Below are 14,141 nucleotides of genomic sequence, written 5' to 3'. Positions count from 1 at the left end.
TCCAGTTCCAGCCCCCGGCCAAAGAGGCAGGGACACTTTCTGCTATTCCTTCCCAATATCCCGTCCAACCCCGCCCTGTGGCAGTGGGAAGCCATTCCCCCTTGTTCTGCCCCTCCAGACCCTCATCCAAAGTTCCTCTCCAGCCCTCCCGGAGCCCCTTTAGGCTCTGGAAGGGGCTCTGAGACCTCTCTGGGTCTTCTCCAGGTGAACACCCCCAGCTGTCCCAGCCTGGCTCCAGAGCAGAGGGGCTTTAACCCTTGGAGCATCTTTGTGGCCTCCTCTGGACTCGCTCCAGCAGCTGCACACCCTTGTGATGTTGTGGGCCCCAGAGCTGGAGGCAGCTCGGCAGGTGGAGTCTCATGAGGGCGGAATAGAGAGGGACCATCAGCTGCTGCACCCTGCCTGGCAGAGGGGATGGGGTGGCAGAAGTGGTACCAAAAGGGTTTGTCTGTAACTGCAGCCAGCAGTGACCCAGCACTGGCAGCTGCAGCACTCAGCGCTCCCACCTCACTCCCAGCTGCTCAGCCAGCCAGAAATCGCACTGGAGTAAAGAATTATCCTGCCTCGATCAGTTTGTCTCTGAGGCGTATCGTTTGGAGAGAAGGAAGGCGGTGAAAGATGGCTGCAGACGTGATTTTTTTGTTAATTAAGTTGTGCAGATTCCAGCTCTCGCTGACGGCAAAGGGAGCACCCGCGGCCTCACCTGCGAGCTGCAGGAACCTGCCCAGGCAATCGTTTGGTAATCCCACGTACAGATGTGTTCTGGCAGGCAAGCACAGCTGGGTGTAGGTTCACTGACTTGGCAGCTCTCCCCTTTCTTTCCTGTGGGCATTTTTATAAGTTTTAGCGGTTTCCTTGCCCTGGCTCACAACTGAGTCTGCTTGTCCATGAAAACAGACCTGGTTTCAGGTCAGGATGGAGAGGGATCAATGTCGTGCACGACTCAACAGGAGCAAGGGAGAAGCAGCAGCCTCAGGCTTGACCTTGTGCCAACCCTTTTGCTGTTCTGGAAGGAGCCACTAGGTTAGGTTTTGATGCTGGATTTCTTGGGAGAGCTGTTTTTTTAAAAGACAAATGCAGTTCATCAATCAAGGTCTCAATGCCAAATGATGTCTCACCTGCTCTGTTACACAGCTCTGGACTGGACCAGAATAGTTTTAAAATAAAGATTACTAGGTCAGTCTACAAGAAACTAATACAAAGACAAGAGGAAAAGACCAGTATTAAATTCTCAACATTAGATCTAGGCGTAAGGATGCAGGAATTCTGTGGATCAGCTGCTGCTTTCCCCAACCACAAAACACACACACAGAGAAAATCAACACAAAACCAGGCTTTGTTCATTTTACAAAAATAGCTCTTATGAGATTTAATGCCTGTCTCCATTTTACAGATGTTCCAGACAAAAATCAACCTCCGTATTTTATATATAAGAACAGAACTTGTGACAAGCTGGAACATCCTCTCTGAGCTTGAGTGAGTGTAGAAGGTCACCTGGGTAAAAACCTGCCTTTAGCTTGTTCAAAATAACTGTGGTAACGTCAAGTGTTCCCAATAATGATCCAGAAAAACAAAAAGACATAAACCCCAGACTTCACAAGAGAAACAGAGATTCCTTACAGAACAGCTAAGGAATATCTGGTTAGGTAATTAAAAAATGCACCAATGTTTTCAGGAACTATTAAGCAAAAATGGCTACTATAGAGTTATATAAGGGAGCACCTACAGGTTGAATCTCTTCTGCTTCATTAGGAAGCTAAAAAAGACAGAAGAGAACCTTATCCTGGCGAGGTTATCTTCATTACCTGGAAGTTCTGCAACCACAGGCAAAACAAGGCGAGTATTTTCCCCTCTGAGAGGCAAGCAGGCTGCATTTTGAGACTTCTTATTTTACAATTCGACCTCCCAGACAAGATTTCCAAAGCAAATGCTAAAACCGTCTCAAGTTAAGATTATAAATAAATAAAGAGGAGTGACAGGACTCCCTTGGGATATCCTGACTTATGCTACAGCAGAAAATAGTCTCTTAAATCTGAGCACGAAGTGGTTTGAAATAATTTACATGTGATCCATACCCTGTGACGTGCCTCTTATTTTTGGTTCTTGTTCTCTCAGGCATTGAGGAGATTTATGTGGGATTTCAGTGAGATTAACCATATGCACTCCCAGGAGTTCTGGATGTTGTCACAGGCCTGCCAAGCAACCTAAAGGTGAGGCCTGCTGCCACACCGTGATGCTTAATGAGGACAGGAGGGGATTTTAATTAATTCAGCTGATTCTTTGAGCGTTGCTGTGTTTTAGTCTTGAGTGTGCACGTCTAGATTGAGAGCTGAGTTCCTGGGGAGACAGCAGCACTGTGGATTAGCACTTATTAGTCCAGTCTCACAGCAAGTAGAAAAGACTCAAGTCACTCTTCAAGTTGGTTTGAGGACCAGGAGAATAGTGATGAAGCCTCACTATCCACCTAAAGCACAAGCTGCAGGCTCAGCAGAGGTAACCAGGGGTCCCTGCCCTTCTCTGAAGGCAGCAGGGGGTCGGGCACCCTTTAATTCCGGCACTCTGAGGACGTCGGGCTGCGAACTGTTGACATCAGGTGGGACTTGTAGGTCTTGCTCAGGCCGGTCATCCAGAACTTGAGAAGTTTGACATTGTCCTCCTCTGCAGCTCCCAGAATGCTCAGCAGTTTTTGGGTATCCTCCTTGGGTCTGCTGTCCACTTTAGTGAACTTAAAGAGGACTTTCACTTTACTGCAGGAACAAGAGATTCCTGTCATTATCAAAAGGACTCGCACGCCAGCAAACAGGGAACAAGGAGGAACTGGAGCTTCTCTTGGCACCTACTGCAACTAAATGTTAATAAAAGCTTCAACCAGTGTTTCATTGAAACTATTCTCATGCTTTGATGAAGGGTGATTAGTTAAGGAGATGACTCATTTTCAGTAATAATGGCCATATTTCTAGTTTGGTTTTTCATTCTAGCGGAAAGTAGAACAATTAATTGTGACAACCGGGAGACACATCCAGTGCCCATCTGCCTTCAGGTAAATTCACAAAGTCATGATGTTCCATGAATTATTCACATGACTGACTGGTCTTCCTTTACAGCTACCTGCACCTCTGAAATGCAGGGCCTGAAGGCAGAACCCGGGCATGTGTCTGGGTGTCAGCTGTGCCGGGGTACGGCCACACCGACAGGCACAGAGGGATCTGCGTGTTTAATCCTCCTCACCTGGGTGAGGCAGGCAGGTGTTGTCATGCAGGTAACCTACAGATGTGTGAACTGAAGCATAAAGGTTAAGAACTGCTGAAAGCCAAAAAGAGAGTTAGGACTAGAGTAGGAAATTCTTAACTCCTGACTTAATTTGCTCCTGTAAATCCAACTGAACTGCAGCAGAAGTGACCTGACTGAAGTGTGTCCTGCACTCTGCTGTTGCTGTTCCAAGAGCAGTGCCAAAGCAAGGGAGCTGTACTTACTTCATCCACTCCTCCTTCAGACAGACAAGGCACTGATCCACAACATCCACAGAGAGGTTCTGGTTGGTCAGGGCAGCCTCGATCTTGTTCAAGATTGTTGGGCCAACTGCAGGAGCAGAAAAAGGGGGAAAGGGTGAGAAAGAGGACACACAGGCTAAAGGTTACTGCTTACACCTTTGCTACTAATAATTGTTAACCATATCCCCCAGTGGCCTGCTGGGATTTCATTTCCATGGAAGAGGAGCTAAAGGTCATCCCATTAGAAAAACATCTGATCTAAGAATCAACATGGAATTTAGTGAAGGACCCCGAGACATCCAAACAGGTTCAGCGGCCTTTGTTTTTTTCTTCAGATCCACTTTTAAACTCCTGCTTAGCTTTTGTTGTGCCCTTATCAAAAGATCATTAAAAATACAAGGTTATGAGAAGACCTTCATGCTTCTTAGTATAACATGCAAACATACATATAAAAATATAAACCCCAACTTATACTTGATTTAATATTCCACTTGTTAAGGGCAGTTCCAGGATACTTAGTAAAAAAATAAACCAGCAACTAACCCAAGGCATTCCTGGACCACTTTTTGGAAGTCCCTAGGAGACTTTTTTCCCAGCAGTCCATGGCCTAGTAAGTTTGATGCTGCGGTGGAGAAAAGACCTTGCAGTGACTATTTTTGTGCAGAAGTTTCTGGACATGCCACTGACTGGATGGAAAATAAACTGGTATATTTATACATGTGGGATCAACAACAGGAAGAGCACTATGCAGAGAGCAAGTCTCTGCTTTGCATCTCTGTCTTCAGGGACCAAGAGGAAGGATGAGCCATCTGCTGTGTCTTTTGAGACACCCAGTGAGGCAAATTCATCTAAATTAAGACTTCCCAGAAAAGACAAGACTGATGGACCTGACTCAAATCACCTCTAGGAGCAAGTGTTCAACTGCTGGAAGGAAGTAGGTAAAATTAAATAGAAAAGTCTGGGTATTTCTCTGTCAGTCATATTTGACTACTGAGTGGAACATGGAAAATCAGTGATGTCATGGTCCTTACAAGTTAGCCTTATAAATAAATAAACAAACACACAAGTACCCCAGGACTGAAAGTGTTCACTGTGGGTTACAGAATTTCCCTACAATTTTTCTTATACCTGTGTTACAGAATCCATTTCTCATTTATGGAAATTAACAGGCAAAATGTTGATCTGGTAGAGCAAATCTTTTATAACTGAACAGTCTGTGGTGAACTCACTTTGAGCAGCTAAACCCCAGCTGAATCTTGACCTGGCTTCTCCTTAAGGGCCAGTACATGCAAAGCAGTTAAAGATCAAGATGCTCTTTTAATCTCAGTGACAGAGGCTCTTTCTGCTTCCAACTCACCCACCTCGATCTGCTGCCACAGGGCTCCCACTGGTGACAAGGAACTCGTACTTGTTGAGGGACTGCTCATCATCAAACAGGGTTGGGTAGAGGCTGGAGCGGGTGGCAGCACGGACTTCCACGAGGACTGCAAACTCTGCAGCAACAAGAGCCCAAAAGAGCATGAGCTGTGCTAGCCCAGATTCTAAAACACAGCTACAGACCCTGCTTTGACTAGAGAAGGTGTCACATCTTTCAGTCACTGAGCAGGCAAAGACACGGGGAAAACAAAATGAAGTGGTTCAAGCTTTATTTCATGCAGCCAATACTTATTAAAAAAAATAATAATAAATCTAGTGTCCTTTAACCTGACTAGGGAGGGGAGAGGGTTCTGCAGGAGGTTCTTACCAGATGCCAGGATGTGGGGTGGGATCTGGACATGTGGGCTCAGGCCCAGGAAGTTGCAGCGATAGGCCTCCTCGTACTGCTCACTGTAGGGGATGATCCGCACACACCCGATGGGCAGCATCGTCTGCAGGGGAGGAGAGCAGCCAAGAGAAACTCTGGAATTCAACAACTAACTACAGTTCTCTCCCTGACTTCCAGGGCTAAACCTGGAGCTTAGCTTCCAGGCTAAGACCTGGAGCACTGCTTAGGCAGAAGCTCCTGATTTGGGGGATCAAAGTAACCCACTCAGCATGAGAGCCCCTGCAGTCGCTGAGGACAAGCAAGATATCCAGAGGTTGAGGAGATTTTGTTTTCTGCATGTTTTTTGGGTTTTTTTGATTGCTGTTTTCTCAAAACCGCCTAATTTAGAACACACTCTTCACAAGATTACATGTCGAGGCAGATCATTAGAAAGGCTGGAGTAGTAGAGAAATACATGTAAAAATATGCAGCCAAGAAACAAAGGAAAAGGTTTTTACCCGCAGGACATCAAAGGCAGACTGGACAAGATCCATATCCTGAGCTTTCCAGATGACTTGGTTCCCCATCAGAACATGCCAAGCCAGCATTCGGAACGCTGATGCCCCAAGAACCTGGAAAAAAAAAAACCCAAACCATTCTGCATTGGTTATAAAAATGAGGGAAATGTCTAGTTTGCCCTGTTAAAAACGTGAGTGACACACAGGAAAATGGCTAGACCAGAACAGCAGGAATGGATATGGAAATTTAGCACATGAACCTTGGGCACATGAACCTTCCCCCTCAGCCACGTCACAGGAAGCACAGGAGAAAAGCAAGATCCATTCAGAATAATTTGTTCTATTTGTAAATTCTTTTTCCCTCTGAAACACTTTTTTAAAAGCAAATATTACTTGGCTTTGTAGATGCTGCTGAACCTCTGTATTAAATTACTCTGTCACTGCTCCTGGGAAGAAGAGAAGTGCAGAGTTTGAGAGAAATCATCTGACCCCACCCCACATGACTGATGATCACCAGAGGCCCACGTGAGGAAGGGAGTGTGCCCAGAGATGCAATTCACATTATGTTCCTTGCTGGGCAGGCACTGTGCTGAACACAGCATCAGATTGCAGGAATTAAATGTATCTTTTAAAAAAAAACATTATCAGGAGAAAAAGAGCTTGTGAACTCTGCAGCCTTTGTTACCTGTCTCATGTGCCTGAGAGAGCGGAAGACAGACAACCTCCTGTGAGCCACGTTCCAGCTGTTGCAATCTGGCATCAGAGAGGTTTCAGGGGAGCTTTTGGACAGCTCCTGCCCTTCCACAACATCTGGCTGGGAAGAAGGCTTCTCTTCTTCCTCAGAACCGTCCCAGCCTTCTGACTCTTCTTTCAGATCTAAAAAAAAAAAAAAGGGGGGAGATGGGTCATAAAAATTGCTGCTCTCTAGGAATGGAAAGTGGAAAGTGCTCACATGCTGCAGCCATGTGATTTTGGGTGTATGTGGGAAGAGAGAGAGCTCAGAACACAGTAACTGAAAGTACTGGCAGCAGCACAGACACACTTAAGTGTTAATTCAGATAAAAAATAACTACTCAAGGGTCAAGAAGGAATTTTCATCTTCTACAGAACAGAAAGTCACATTTTTTCATCAGCTATGTTCTCTATTCTTGTTTTAAAGGTTATGGACAAAGCTTTGTAGATTCTAGTCTACATGGTTAATAAAATAGTTCAACACAGGGGAAAAAAAACCCAAACAAACTATGATCCTTTACTTTTAGAAAGTTTGTAGAAAAAGAAGCAAGAAATCCATATGTTGTGACTGCAAATCCTTCTGGCTGTACAGATTCACTGGGAGGGCCTGCCCAACCACAGAGAACAATAATCTTGATGATGCAACTCTGCTACTCAAGTGACAAACACCACTGCAGAGAGCCTTTGAGGTGCCTGGATTTCACATTCCTGTCAGAGCCATCTCCAGATGGCTCCAGATGGAAGGTGAAGCTGATGAGCAATGGCTGTGCTGAAGATGGTGATCAAAGGACTCAGTGTTTCATCATCCAAAGCATTCTCAGAAGGTTTTTGCAGCTCTGGAAACCTCTGTCTCACCTGCAAGTTTTTCCATCTGAACGAGGGTGTCTTCTGTGGGTGCTCCCTCCAGAAGCTTCTCTGTGAGCCGGCTACCACAAGCCTTCAGCAGCCTGGAGACATTGAAAGGAAGAGAAGCAGAGTCATGAAGCTGCCAGGTGCAAAAATCCAGTAAGAAACTCGATGTCATGATGTCAAACAAAACATCCAAGCGCTAACCACTTTGTGCTACCTTCCAGCACATCCCTGTGATTTCCTCAGTGTGGGACTATCAGCCCATCTTACAATCCCTGCCATGCAAAGTCACCCAGATCCCAGCATTCTGCAATTTCTTTGTGCAGCGTGCTTATCCCCCATCCAAATCACATGCCAGTGTTGCAACCCTCCCTGTGGCATCTTTCCAGGGATGTTTAATGAGCCAGTCAGGCATTGGAGCAACTGGACTCTCTCAGAGCCCAACAGCTGCATCTCCCACGCTGCTGATCCCAGCACAGGGGCACTGCCAGGTGAACCACCACGGTCTGTCACATGTGAATCCCAGGTGCAACACACTGGGGGCAGGAGCATCTTTTATTCCTTTCTTCCACACTGCAAAACCTTTCCATCTGCATAGCCATGGCTTCTATTAGTATTATTTCACAGCAAAAAGACATATTTTTGTCCTAAAGACATCAATGTTGGCCCCTTCCAATTCAGAGGGTACTTAGCAAAGTCTGAGGATTACCTCAAAAACAAAAATATACCCAAACACTCCAATCCCATTCCCACTGTTTCAGGCTACGGCAGCATCCTCCTGCGGAGGGAGCTGCCCAGGCTGAGCCCAGCAGGGCATTACCAAGCGAAGGAGGTGTGCAGGCAGGCCCAGAGGTTCTCGTCGTTGGTCAGGGAGGTCAGGGAGCGCGCGGCGTTGCCGTTGCGCTGGTGCAGGAAGGGGGTGAAGGCCGTGTTCATGCGCTGGGCACGCTGGGGGCACCCAAACTGCTCTGCTTCAAACACCTGCACACACAGCAAGGGCAGCTCACAGACTCAAAGAGGTTCAGTGTTTGCAAAAGTCAGGCAAAAAAAACCCCAAAAATACCAAGTGAAAAGGGTGTGTCACACACACTCATCCAGTCATGGGAAAACAGAGAGAACGGACATCTTATTCTTAGATGGACTGAAACTATCATTAAGTAACACTTGTGCTCCAAAATCATTGTCCTTCCCAGATTTACTTAATTACATTTGTAACAAAGCTGTTGTCTACAAAGCCTGTGAAAAGCACTGAGTGTTTCAAATCCTGGTTCCTTCCCTCCTACATCCCCAGACACTGAATCTTGGAATGGTTTGGGTCGGGAAGATCAACTCGTTCCAACCCCCCTGCCACAGGCACCTGCCACCTTCCATGAGACCAGGATGCTCCAAGCCCTGTCCAACCTGGCCATGAACACTTCCAGGGACGGGGATACACATCCCTGGAGCCTTGTGTCAATCTTCATGACCTCCCTGTGCCTTGTGTCAATCTCCATGACCTCCCTGTCATGAGCTGGATCAGCTTTTTGGCTCGGCTGTCCATCAGGGATCATGACGCTGCACTGACACTGAGCCACAGGGACTCTGTGCACTGACCCACCTTCAGTGCTTTGCCCTGGAGCTCATCAATGATGCCTCTGATTTTTCCCAACAAGAAAGGCCAGGAGTTGATGAGGTAAATCCGGTCCATCATGATGGTGATGATGCTGTACCAGCGCTGGAAACCCCGGGCCAGGCTGTCTTTGATAAAGAAGGTGTGGCTGAACACAAAACCATGCTGTTCATCTCCAAAAAAAATAGGGCCTTCACGTCCTGGGCAGACCTGAAGGGAAGGGACACACACCAAAGTCATTAAATTCATCACAGAGTAACCAACTAAACAGCTCCTTGCACTCTGACACCCACTTGGTGAGTAACTGAAGACTTTTTACAATACTATCCCAAAAGTGTGGCCAAACAGCCTTCCAGAGATATTCTAAAAACACTCCAAATCCTTCAATTTAACTGTATTTTAAGAATTCAGCCCCATTCAACCACAATACTGAGAATCCAGAAGGAATTTTGCTGATCCTGACACACAAATGTTCATTAATCCGTGAGGTTTTTCCTTCATGTCTATTAGAGGATGACTATTAATCATCTATAAAGGGCACTCAACACCACATTCAGAGGTTTTTACAAAAAACAGGTTATCTTACAATGACAAATAATAAGCACAAGGAACAAAACCAAGGAGGGCATATTTTTAGCCTCACAAGATGAGAGGAAGGAACTCTCGAGGTCATCAAAGATCAAGCTCAAAAATACCCCCAGTCCTGCAATAAACAGACTTCTGTGCCTGGCTTTCCCCCTGGTTCCCTGCATGTTTCAGTCTGCACAGAGCAGGCAGGAGCAGCAATGGAATATCCTGGATTTGAAGTGTTACAGGAGGCACAGAAGGCATTTCCCTGTCCCCCAGGGCAGGTACCTCACAGCTGAGGCTGCGGACGCAGGCCTGGCGCACGATGCTGAACAGCTGGGGGTGGTTTGGGTGCTGGTGGCTGACGTACTTGATGGAGGTCTCCTTGTCGTGGCTGACGTACCCTGGGTGTCCTCCTGCAAGAGAGCGGCAGCCCTGAAGGCAGAAAAGCAAATCCAGCCATAAATGAGCCTGCAGGTACCTCAGGTTTCCAAAGAGCTCCGACTGTTCCCTCCACAACACTGTAAAATGTTATTTACACACACAGACAGGAACACAAAGACTCAGAAGACAAGGAAGGTGAGTCAGGGTCAGGATTTGAACTCAGCTCCTCACACAAAACTCTGATATACTTCCTCTGCTCTTATGCTCATTTTCCACTATTTAATTCCACTGTGAACTTGGTGCTGGTAAAGTTCAGTTACAGCAGCTGTGAAACCAACTGGCAAACAAAACTGGCCACTGAAGGGAAATAATAAATATGTCAGAGGAAGTACTGATAGAAAACAAGTGTGAGAATCATAGCATGGTTTGGGTTGGAAGGGACCTTAAAGATCACCTCATTCCAGCCCTGCCATGGCAGGGACACCTTCCACTATCCCAGGCTGCTCCAAGCCCCATCCAGTCTGGCCTTGGACACTTCCAGGGATGGGGCAGCCACAGCTTCTCTGTGCCAGGGCCGCAACACCCTGACAGGAACAATTTTTTTAGTATATATCTAACCTAAATTTCCCCTCTTTCAGTTTCAACACACTACTTCTTGTCCTATCACTGCAGTTCCTGATGAAAAGTCCCCCTCTGGATTTCCTTCAGGCCCCTCTGACACTGGAAAGTTACTGCTAGGTCTTCACACAAACTTCTGTTCCCCAGGCTGAACAGCCCTGAATGACTGAGAATATACATTTTCCTTATTGTTTAATTGTTTTACCTTTTTTTTTAAGAGCCAATACTGCTCTTAAACTTACTACTAATAAATGATCGGATCTAATCTAACAAAGTAAATGCTCTTTGAGAACGAGGAAAGCATTTCAAAGCCACAAGAGAAATCACAGACCACAGAGCTTAACGAGACCTTAAGGTCCTGTCAAGGTGTATGTGTTCAACAGCTCCCCCATCCTCTTGTCATGGATCATTAGGATTAGAGTTAGGGCCGGCTTGCAGTTTATGAGGACCTGGAGACCTTCTGACACATACAAAACCAGCGCTTTTCACATTTTTATTTGTCTCTAAACAATTCAATTTACATCAGAGAATCCCAGAGCCCTTTAGCCAAGCCAAGCACACCAATGCCCACACACAGGTTTCCCCACTTGCCTCACACATGTCTGATTTCTTTGGCCCTGGGCTGCTGGAGTCGGCGCTGGCGCCTTCGGCCGGGCTGTGCGAGCGGATCCTGCTGCTCATCTGAATGCCGCCCTCCTCCTCCTCGGCCTGCTCGTTCTGCCCGGAGATGTCCCCGCTGCCGGCGCCCTGCGGGAGCGGCGAGTGCAGCACCTCGGTGCAGAACAGGGTGCGAGGGCCGTGCAGCTCACAGAAATGGCACAGGGCCACGATGGCGTTCATAGTGAGGGCTCCTGCAGCAGGGACAGAGCGCAGTCACACAGGGACACCACGGGATCTCACTGCTGCCGTGCTGCTCTGCATCCCACCGGCAGCAGCTGGCCGTAAGCTCAGCCTGAGCCCATCGAGTCCGACCTGTGACCGATCCCCACCTTGTCACCCAGACCCGAGCACTGAGTGCCATGTCCAGTCTTTCCTTAAACACCTCCAGGGATGATGACTCCAACACCTTCTTGAGAATTCCACTGATCCAGGACCAACCTTCTGTTTGCTGATGGGATGGCCTCAACAACCCAGCCTGCCATGCCCAGGTGCTGGACACTGATCCAGGACACCTCAGGCCCCACGGGGAGGAATAGGACTGGACCAATCCCCCATGCCCAGATACCTCCAGTATCACAGGGACAGGTTCAGGGAATCTCAGAATGGTTTGGGTTGGAAGTGACCTTGAAAACCATCCAATGCAACCTCCTGCCACGGCCAGGGACACCTTCCACTGTCCCAGGTTGCTCCAAGCCCCATCCAACCTGGGGCTGGACACGTCCAGGGATCCAGAGGCAGCCACAGCCTCTGGACAACCTGTGCTAGGGCCTCACCACCCTCACAGGCCAAATTTCTTCCCAATATCCCATCTAACCCTGCTGTCAGTTTGAAGCTCTTCCCCCCTCTCCTGTCACTCCAGACCCCTGTAAATAGCCTTATCCCATCTTTCCTGTAAGTTCCATTTAAGCACTGGAAGGCCACAATTAGGTCACCCCGAAGCTTTCTCCTTTCTAGGCAGAACAACCCCAATTCTTCCAGCCTTTCCTCCAGGGACAGGTGCTCTTCTCCTCTGATCACCTTAGTCGCCTCCTCTGGATCAAGGCTGAGCTCGCACAGAGCAGACCCCGTCCCCGGAGCCTCAGGCCAGAACGGGGCGGCCCTGCTGAGCGCCCAAGGACCCGAACGCCTCAGGCCTTGCCGGACCCGGGCCGGCCTGTCCCGCCGAGTCCAGCATGCGGTTACCCGTGCCCCGTCACGCCCGGCCCGGCCCCGGTTCCCGTGCCCGGAGCCCCCGCTCACCGCGGCTCCCCCGGCCCGTCCCGTGTCCGCGGGCGCCTGACACCGACTGACCCACCGGCCGTACCACCCCCACCGCCAGCTGGGGGGGGACAGGGACAGACAGCTTCCCGCCCGCGCGCCGGCCGCCGCCGCGGAGAAGCGAGAAGATGGAGAACGAGAAAGAAGAGAGAGACATGAGAAGCCCGTTCGTACCGCGGGACCGAGCTGGCCGTCCCGCCGCTCTCCCGGGGAGCCGTCACCCCCCGGCTGCCGCAGTGGCTCGGCCCAGGGCCGCCCTGTCCACAGGGGCCGGGCGGAGCCATTATCTCAAAGGAGGGGGGTGTGAGGAGGTCTGGAAGACGTATCTTCCCCTTCCGCTCTACTCCTGCACAGCTGTTACATCGCAGACCGGAGCAGAAGTCTCCGGTCACCGAGGGCACGAGAAGAGACGAGCGGCAGCCAGCGACCCGCGGGGGCCACACCGGGAGCGGGCCGCGCCTCCCCCCGCAGAGTAGTACGGGCCGCGCTGTGGATCATGTGATCCGCGGCCTCTGGGAGGGGAGTCGGGGTGGCCGCGGGCGGAGCCCCCGAAGGAGCCGGGACCGGGACCGGGACCGGGACCGGGACCGGGACCGGGACCGGCAGCGGGACGGCTGCGGGGACCGGGTCGAGGTTGGAGTGTGCCACGTTAATGAGCTTCGCCATCAGCTGCCGCAGAGCCCCATCCCGGGACTTTCCCTGGCCTCAGGGCGGTGCCGTGTTCTCCGCAGGCTCGGCCCGACTTCTCCGTTGGAGACTCGGCACCCACCGTCTGTGTTAATTCCTTGAAGTGCTTAGAATGTAAGATGATGGCAGATGAAGGTTTCAAAATATTGCCCTTTCCCGATTTACAAAGCGGCTCTGTGGAAGTGTTTGCACAGGTGCAGCCCAGGAAAGGGCAGGGGAGCAAACGCCCAAGTTAAACCTGTTCAGGCTTTTCATTTCCATTAAACTACTCCTGTTTCTCTTCAGGGTATCAAGTTTAAGTATTAAAGGATTATTAACCTCTAAGAATCTCTGACGGAAAGCTAAACCGAATTCCACTATTAGGCTTCAAAATTATAAAGTACCAGTTCCTCCCTGCCCCTTAGAGGGCTTTAAATATCTGAATCTGGACAAAAAAGTAACTTTTCAGATAGATAACAGCATAGATTATTCAATGAGTGAAACTTGTACTTTAATCCCAAGAAAGAGCAGCTATTGCTGATACCACTACAAGACACGCTTCTGGATCCAAGCACAGCCACACATGGACTAATAATTATGTCTGATGAAAACAATAGCCAGATGGTCAGCAGGATGGATTATTACAGAAACACCGAGCTCAGACACGAATCCCAGAATGGTTTGGGTTGGAAGGACCTTCTGGACCTGCTGTGGGCAGGGACATCTTCACTAGTCCAGGTTGCTCAGAGTAAAAGTGTTCCATCCAGAATCCCAAAGCCCATCTCAGACAAGGACCTGCAGCAGCATTTCTCAAAAAAGACACTAAAGAAAGATTATTTCTACTTGGAATTGCTCAGCAGAGCTCTGAGAAGCCACCAGGAGGGCTTGAACACCTCTGGAGCAGAGGACACTGCCACACATAGCAGGCAGCCAGCAGCCTCCCCAGTCAGCCAAAATCACCTCCTGAAAAGCAACCAGAACAGAGAGATCCCCCCCAAAAAAACTAAGGAAACCCCAGATACAAAAGACCTACAGTCTCATTTAAG

At 48.9% G+C, this 14,141-nt stretch overlaps 1 protein-coding gene across 4 annotated transcripts; it reads right to left on the bottom strand.

Moving 5' to 3' along the window:
* Nucleotides 1–1,345: 1,345 nt before the first annotated feature.
* FLCN (folliculin) lies at nt 1,346–12,650 on the bottom strand. 4 transcript variants are annotated; one of them, XM_084216392.1, is made up of 12 exons: nt 12,604–12,650; nt 11,104–11,363; nt 9,799–9,945; nt 8,932–9,153; nt 8,155–8,315; nt 7,341–7,432; nt 6,439–6,629; nt 5,754–5,867; nt 5,236–5,359; nt 4,853–4,984; nt 3,474–3,579; nt 1,346–2,747 (listed from the first exon to the last, which is right to left on the bottom strand). In XM_084216392.1, the coding sequence occupies exons 2-12, from the start codon at nt 11,350–11,352 to the stop codon at nt 2,546–2,548; spliced, it is 1,740 nt and encodes a 579-aa protein (XP_084072518.1). In that variant the 5' UTR covers nt 11,353–11,363; nt 12,604–12,650; the 3' UTR covers nt 1,346–2,545. The 4 variants fall into 4 exon arrangements, with proteins under 4 accessions (XP_084072518.1, XP_084072519.1, XP_084072517.1 ...); XM_084216393.1 differs by lacking the exon at nt 12,604–12,650 and adding an exon at nt 12,412–12,460; XM_084216391.1 differs by lacking the exon at nt 12,604–12,650 and adding an exon at nt 12,190–12,287.
* Between the last annotated feature and the right edge of the window lie 1,491 nt (nt 12,651–14,141).

Source organism: Fringilla coelebs (assembly GCF_963513975.1).
Source record: "Fringilla coelebs genome assembly, chromosome: 16".
NCBI lineage: Eukaryota > Metazoa > Chordata > Aves > Passeriformes > Fringillidae > Fringilla > Fringilla coelebs.
Note: the sequence above shows the minus strand (reverse complement) of the source record. Positions and strands in the feature narration are given on the sequence as shown.